Below are 8,251 nucleotides of genomic sequence, written 5' to 3' on the forward strand. Positions count from 1 at the left end.
TTGAATGAGAATGATCGTTACGGAAGGAAGGAAGGTATTGTATTATAGAGACTTTAAACTTTTGCAGTTCATTCGTCTCTAGCCTTGAGAAAGGCCCTTTGAAAACTCTACTCTACTCTACTCCAGCGCTACCACCTCCGCCCTCTTGCCTTGAGAAAGGTACTCGATCCATCGCCGTCCAGCTCGTCCAGCAACGATGTTGTCCAGTCGGTGTCCACACAAAGAATGATCGTTACGGCAGTGGAGCGGGGATTTTTAAGCTGACTGGCTGGCTCGAGAATTACGCATGTGTGAGACTGCGACCAATGTTTCGTTCATTTTTTCTTTTTCCTTTCCAATCGTGCTTCATTCTATTTCGCTGCTTCTCTGGTTGCCCGTTTTGGTCGGTACGATATGAAGAGCACAAAATGGACCAATCAAAAATGGGCACATAGTGCATTTTGACAATGCTTGATATTTGACAATTATTCAATTATTTATCTCAAGAAAAATGAAATGTTATTCGTTATGATAGATGCGTAGATATATTTCCTATCAATTGATGCAAAAACCTTTGCGATCTATTGAGAAATGCTCGAGTTATAAGCGTTCCAAATCTTGCATTTTTTCCTACTTGTTCAGTGCCTAGATTTCCATTTCACCCCCTATATCTTCCGGTTAGACGTAGTCCTACGTCAAAAAAAGCGTGGACATGAGACTATCCCTCCCCCCTAATGTACACGTTTCATTCTTACAGTTTGCGATCAAGATGACAAGGTTTCCCACATTTGCTACTATGATGCCATTATCTCGCAAAATGACGTAAGCGCCAACGTTGACGTTTTTCTGTTTTTTTTTTGTTATAGAACGATAAAGAAATACAAATACTTTTAAAAACTGCGAAGTTTTGCAGAAATATTAAAAAATAATCCCGTAAAAGCTTCAAAACGGAGTGGCGCAAGCGCCATTTCCGCTGTGAGATGGTATAAGCGCCTTTTGAGATGACGTAAGATCAAGTTGATTATGATGCGATGTGATTTTTGATCTGATCTGATGACATAGAGTGAACGAGCTGGGACAGTAAATTTTACACAATAACATTTTTCGCAATGGACGTTTAGCATAATGAGAGTCACATGCGTTCATTCTTGTAAGAAACAACAGTCCATCCCCAAGCAGTGCCACATTTATAATAATCATAGTTTTATTAGGTATATATTACTCAACAAACAAAAAAAAATGGTGTCAATTGGACTGCCCCCTTAATAGCCGCAACCGATTTGTTGAACCTTCGCAGCCAAAACCTTATAAAACCTTGAGGAAGTTCTACAAGTTTTTCTAGTGGACCGATTCTGGGAAAAGCTATTTCATCAAAATCGGATGGACCGTTCCGGAGGTGGGGTGGGAGTTCTACCAGTTTGCAAAACTAAGTTTCGAGAAAAATGCGTTTTAAATTTTGAATCCGCGCTTCTTACCCAAATACTCCGGTACACTAACTAGCTTGTTACTTTGAAACGGAGCATCGGACAAAACTAAATTTTATGCTGCCCGCTCTCAGCTCTCCAGAGCATTGAGGGCACAAGGCAGACAATCGGATATCCCCGTCCGGGATATCTTAGGTAGCCGTGATCCTGATCTTCTGCTCCATCTATACCTGTTCCTCAGAAACGCCGATGTCAACGTTTAATGATGTTTCCTTCGTTGTGTCCCTGTTTCATATCCCTCCTATCCGATCTATAAACTTTTACTTAGTCGCGGCAATACATACACACACTCTTTACAGATACACGGGCCGAAGGTTGTGCCGCTCATGACAACTCTACACGAGCTGATGATTGCGCCGGCTAGTGATCATTCTTTCCTGGATTCCTCGAGTCGAGAAAGACACACCACGCTAGATATGGGATACATACTAGGGGGGCGTTGCTGATTAATGGTCAGCTGCATTAATGGTCAGAAGTATCCCGTGTCGGGCACACGTACAGAGCACTGAAGACTGCAACATCCCAACATCAATTATGAGAACACTTGTAATACTAATTTCGAGCCAACCGCGAGTAATCGGTTACATATTTGATCGACAGCAGGAGTGGAGTGATATGCGACGGTGATATATCGCGCGTAATTGTCCTTCAACGTGAATGATTCAGGAACAGGATCAATATATTCTGCTTCTATTCTAGGTACCACGACAAGTGTATACAGAAACAAAAACTGTTTATTTGAACCAATTTATATTATGAATAATAAATGGAATTGCGGAATAAAGTTAGAGAATGCTACTATATTTCACGACGTTTGTTGAGTAAAGTTGATCGTGCACTGAAGGGTCCTCTCCGAGATAATCTACTCGCAGCCTCCTAAGCGCACCACTATCACTAGTGGTCAACCGTTTAACGGCGAGTATGAGCTTGATCCATGATAGGGTGAAGTGGAAAGTGGTGGTTCGTGGATGCAATGCAGATGTAGGAGTTTTGAGTTTACGAACATCCTGGCCCCGGCAGAAATAACCATTTCTGAAGATGACTTCCTCCCGAGAATGAGGTGTGCGTTGGAGCTGCTCCTCTTGTAGACTCGTTCACATGTAAAGTAAAGACCAGTAGCCTATTTTTGAGAAAAATAATTATTGGAGAGGTCCTCACCTGGACCCTCTAGATAGAGGGCGTTGTATTAATTGTATAAAAAATTGATGATGATGATGATATGATGTTACATTCATTTGTTCGTTGCTCAGCTATTTTGCAGGGTTGCCAGAGGGTGTTTCTATCGGTAATATACAAATTTTTGCCACGGGACGAGTGAGAATTCCATTTGGTGTCTTCAGTGTGACGACACGCACTACTCCGTCTTTTCCAGGATGTAGCTCAATTATGCGTGCGGTTGGCCATCGCATTGGTGGCGCATTTTCGTTCATGATCAGAACAAGTTGGTTCCTTTGAAGTTCAATAGGTGGCTTGCACCGTTTTGTTCGAGGCTGAATGGGATGACAAATATTCTGATTGCCAACGTTTCCAAATGTCATGGAACAACTTCTGAACTTGTTGCCACTGATGAAGACGATTAATCGATATGTTCTCGTAGTTGCAATCTGGAACAGATTTCAGTGACGTGCCAACCAGGAAATGGCCAGGCGTAAGGGGTTGGAAGTCCGATGGGTCATCGGTCAGCTTTGTTAATGGCCGAGAATTTAAGCAACACTCTATCTGTGTCAATAGAGTTTCCATGTCGTCGAATGCGAGTTTCCTCTCGCCCAGAACACGAACGAAGTGCTTCTGTGCTGAATTAATTGCTGCCTCCCAAAGTCCTCCGAAATGAGATCCTCTAGGAGGATTGAAATGCCAGTGAATTTGGTTTTCACTGCACTCATGAGCGAACGATGTCTTGAACTCATCACTCCGTATCAGTCGCCGGAGCTCATTTACGGCACCAACAAAATTCTTGCCGTTATCGGTATAGATCTCCGAACAGAGTCCCCTTCGGGAAACAAAACGGCGAAAAGCTCGAAGAAATTTGGAAGTGCTGAGATTGGTGACCAATTCCAAATGGACGGCCTTGACACAGAAGCACACAAAAACTGCGACATACGCCTTTACTGGTGCATCTCGTCGGTGACGAGGTTGCAGGTGGATCGGTCCCCAAAAGTCGATGCCAACAACGGAGAATGGTCGTGAGATAGTCACTCGTTTAGTGGGAAGATCGGCCATACACTGTTCGACTAATATCGGCTTGGCCCGAAAACATGTTACACATGTGTGGACAACCTGACGTGCAATACTGCGACCACCCAAAATCCAAAATCGTAATCTAATGGTGTTAGTTAACAGTTGAACAGCTGCGTGGAGTAAACGCTCGTGATAACAACGAACTAATAGAGTCGTGAACGGATGTTTTCCTGGTAGGATCATTTGGTGTTTTGAATCGTACGATTGCGTGGAATTATTCAATCGACCACCGATACGTATAACATTTTCAGGAGTAAGTACTGGGCGAAACCACCTCAGCCGTGAGCTTGAGGATACTATATTCTTTGTTTGCAGAGATTTCCATTCTGCAGGGAAGCTATCCCTTTGCACTAACCTTACAAGTGTTAGCTCAGCTTGTTGAAGCTCGACCGTTGTTAGTAAGTTGTGCACCTTTCTTTCCGATTTTGGTTGACGAATAATTGAAAAATATCTTCTCCAATACGCTGTTATCCGCAATAGCTTTTGTTAGTTGGAGAACCTTGAGATGTATGTTTCGGCGAACGATTGTTGTTCCACAGCAGCAGAATGTGTGGACTTTCTGATTTCGGCGGATATTTGTGAATCACCAAGACCTATAGGTTTTTGCACAGGCCAGAATTTTCTGTCTTGTACTAACCACTGAGGACCTTCCCACCAGAGCCTACTAGTGATCAACTCCGTCGTCGAGAGTCCCCTCGAAATAATATCAGCAGGGTTTTCGCTGCCAGCAACATGACTCCACTTGCAGTTGGGAGTGGCATGTTGGATTTTGGAGACCCTATTGGCCACAAAGGTGGTCCATGTAGAAGGAGTACATTTTAACCAACTCAACACAGTCGTTGAATCGACCCAGAAATTGGTCACTATTTCCAGACGTAAGGAATCCAATACCTTTTGATGCAATTCAGCGGCAATCAAAGCTGCACACAATTCCAAGCGTGGGATACTTAATTGTTTCAGTAGCGACACCTTGGAACGTGACGTAAGAAGTGCAACCTTGATTTCGCCTAAACTGTTTGCTGTGCGTAAGTATACGCACGCTCCGTAAGCGTGCTCAGAAGCGTCAGAGGAAATATGCATTTCGATAGAAGTTGCATCCGGAAGTATCACTTGTCGTTCGATACGCAATTCGTTAAGACGATCCAATTGCATGTAGAATGTATTCCATTGATTTTTAATGTCTGTGGGCAATTCGCAATCCCAGTCGTATACCTTTCCATTTTCCTCTCTCAGACTCCATAAAATCTGCATGAATATTTTTGCAGTAACCACCACCGGGCCGACTAATCCTAACGGATCAAATATCCGCGCAATGCAAGAAAGCGTTGTACGTTTCGTTATTGGCTGTGTAACATCGTCGGGCTCCAGTTGTATCATGTATTTCAATCTATCAGTCATGGGTTCCCAATGCAAACCCAATGTTTTGATCGACTTGTCCTTATCAAGGCCAACAGATGATTCTAATGCTCGATTGTTTTCAGGAATATGCTTTAAAATTTCCGATGAGTTGCATGCCCATTTTCGGAGTTGCATGCCAGCAGATTTGAACATGGAATCCATCTGGTTATGGAGTTCGATTGCCTCGTATATAGTGCTTGTACCAGAAACGAAATCATCCATGTAAAAGTCAACCAGTGTGGCTCTGGATGCAAGTGGATAATTTTGTTCCTCGTCCTTCGCCAACTGTTTGAGTACACGAGTGGCAAGATATGGGGCTGATGCAGTGCCATATGTGACGGTTTTTAATTCATACATTCGAACTGGCTCCGATGATGAGGAACGCCAAAATATCCTTTGGTAAGGTGTGTCTTTATGGTGGAGATTTATCTGACGAAACATTTTTGTTATGTCTGCAATCAGTAAAAAAGAATGCAACCGCGATCTCATAACAATTGAGCGTAGATCGTCCTGGATTACTGGTCCAACTTCCAGGATGTCATTCAATGACAAACCAGTTGCACTCTTGCACGATGCGTCGAACACGACGCGAACCTTGGTCGTTGTGTGGTCTTCACGGATGACCGGATGATGTGGAAGAAAGAATGAAGATGGTGTAGTAGTTTGAACTTTCTCAATTTGTTGCATATGACCGAGTCTTAAATACTCGTCCACGAAATCTCGGTATTCCTTGGCAAGAGTTGGATTTCGATTGAAGCGGCTTTCAATGTGCCGAAAACGGCGAAGAGCGGTTTGTTTATTATCTCCAAGGTTGTGCACAAATTCCTTTTTGAAAGGAAGGCGAACCGTGTATCGACCATCTGGTTCACGAGATGTCGTGTCCGCGAAATAATTTTCACACGCTGTTTCTTGAGGTGAGAATGCCTTCATCGAATCATCTTCGATGGACCAAAAACGCTCCATATCACGGTGCAGATCTGATGTAGTAGCAATGTTACATGCAAATGGGATATTTGTGTACTTCTGATGTGTGTTGCCGGAGACGATCCAGCCAACCTTCGAGTTTATTAACCATGGTAATGAATTTCCCAATAATATACGTTTCGACGGGTTGAAAATATCGAAGAATAGCTCTGCCCCTATAATAACATCAATGTTACTCGGTTTGTAGAACGAGGGATCAGCTAATTGAATTCCGTTTGGAATGTCCCATGTTGATACGTCTACTGAGACACTAGGCAAGTCTACAGTAACCCGAGGAAGAACATATAGATCAATCTCAGCAGAATAATCGCTATGTCGGGATTTGAGCATCGACCGGAACATGAAACGTACTTGCGTTGAGGATCGACCTATTCCTGCTATTGGTAAATTCACCTTTCTGCGTTTTATGTGCATCCGCTGACTCACACGTTCCGTAACGAAGCAACACTCGCTTCCAGAGTCCAGTAAGGCTCTAACAGGAAACTCACCACCATTATCATCTACTAACAGGACAACTGCTGTGGCTAGTAGAACTCTGCGACTAACGTTATCATTTTTTATACAATTCGTGATTCCTGTATGCACTGCGGGTGTTGATGATAAAGAATATTCGTTCCTCTTCAAGTGACTGGGTTGATTTGTGGCTGATGATGATTGATTTGATACTGTTTGTTTCGATATATTTGATCTCTGAGAATTACACAGTTGGGTGTGATGTCGTCCACCGCATTTGCGGCAATTGCCCTCTGATGGACATTCCTTTAAAACGTGACCTCGACGCAGGCAATTACGGTAAAGCTGATTACGTCGAATGAATCGTTCTTTCTCTTCTGCGGACATTTTCGTCAATGTGCTGCATTGATAAATAGAGTGCTGACCAGAACATACTATACAATCACGTGATCCATTTTGGAATGATCCGTGATTCCCCGAGCGTTGAATGAAGACTCTTTTTCCGCTAACTTGTTGTACTTCGACAGGTTTAATAACAACTGACTGAAGTACGTTGAAGATCGAAGGTGACGTTTTCCAGGGTTTCTGCGAATTCTTCCCAATCTCGTCTGCTGACTGAATCTAATCGCGTACTAAGCAGGTGAATCAGAAGCACGTCCCAATGTTCGATCTGTTCGCCTAGTTGCTTCAACACTCGTACGTTGGTTTCGAATTTCTCAATGAGTGAATGTAATTCCTCAGCATTTTCTCTCTTTATAGTGGAAAATTCAAACAGTGACTGAACGTATATACGCTTCAGACGTCGTGGGTTTGAAAAATGGTCAACGAGCATCTTCCATGCAACAGGATAGTGATCCGTAGTTATTGGTATTGTCTGGATCACTTTTAAAGCCTCGCCAGCCAAGGAAGACCGTAAATAATAAAACTTCTGAATCGTTGATAAATTTGTTGAAGAGTGAACGAGTGAATAATACAAATCGTGGAAATTTAGCCAACTTTCAAACTCTCCACTGAAAATGGGTAACTTGATGTCTGGTAGTTTTATATGGCTCATTTGAGGAGGAGCATCATGTTGTGGGTTTTGTGCTTCCTGTTCACCAGGTAATTCCTTACTGTACTGAAGAAGTTTACCTTTAGTGCGGTAATAGCATCTGTTGAACTCGGTGCGATCCTTCAGATACGCATCCACGTCTTCCAAAACCTCCAATTCGGACTGCACTGAGTTAAACTCCGTCCATAATGCAGCTAGGTTATCTAAACGAACAGGAAGTTCCAGTGCATCATATTCTGCTTGGAAATTGTCGGCGAATTCTGTGATGCACGCAAACGATGCCAGTATACTGCGTTTACGATTCTACAATCCCCGAAGCTTACGCTCAGCTCCCGTCGCCATCGTGGAATAAAGCGAAATGATCTGCAAGCGAAAGACCACGCAGAACGGACAGGAAAAATAATTAAAAAGGAACGCTAATTACCTTCTCAAGGCAAACGGAATGCCTTGAATATTGATTCAATTATCCTCGTGAACAGTATTTGGCGTACGATGATCCTTCCAATTGTATTATGGTGAAGCCTTTGTGAGGGAATCACAATGCGATGAATGGAGTCTATTGTCCTATTACGCAATGAAGCCGCGTAAGTAGAGCCAACGATATTGTTCCACAATTACGTTGAAAGGACGAAAGGGCCGGATAGACGGATTCCTATCGACGTCG

General features: G+C 43.1%; 1 protein-coding gene across 1 annotated transcript; it reads right to left on the bottom strand.

The window, feature by feature from the left end:
- Positions 1–4,187: 4,187 nt before the first annotated feature.
- LOC129761140 (uncharacterized) lies at positions 4,188–7,929 on the bottom strand. The gene is made up of 3 exons (XM_055758848.1): positions 7,911–7,929; positions 7,668–7,847; positions 4,188–6,667 (listed from the first exon to the last, which is right to left on the bottom strand). The coding sequence occupies exons 1-3, from the start codon at positions 7,927–7,929 to the stop codon at positions 4,188–4,190; spliced, it is 2,679 nt and encodes an 892-aa protein (XP_055614823.1).
- Positions 7,930–8,251: the final 322 nt, after the last annotated feature.

The sequence above is a fragment of the Toxorhynchites rutilus genome, chromosome 1 (genome assembly GCF_029784135.1).
Source record: "Toxorhynchites rutilus septentrionalis strain SRP chromosome 1, ASM2978413v1, whole genome shotgun sequence".
Lineage (NCBI taxonomy): Eukaryota > Metazoa > Arthropoda > Insecta > Diptera > Culicidae > Toxorhynchites > Toxorhynchites rutilus.

Excerpts from the sequence above, each read along its gene's own strand:
- LOC129761140 (XM_055758848.1), bottom strand. Across the intron at positions 6,668-7,667 it reads ATGCTATTACCGCACTAAAG|TGCATACAGGAATCACGAAT; the intron begins GTAAACTTCTTC and ends CAACACCCGCAG.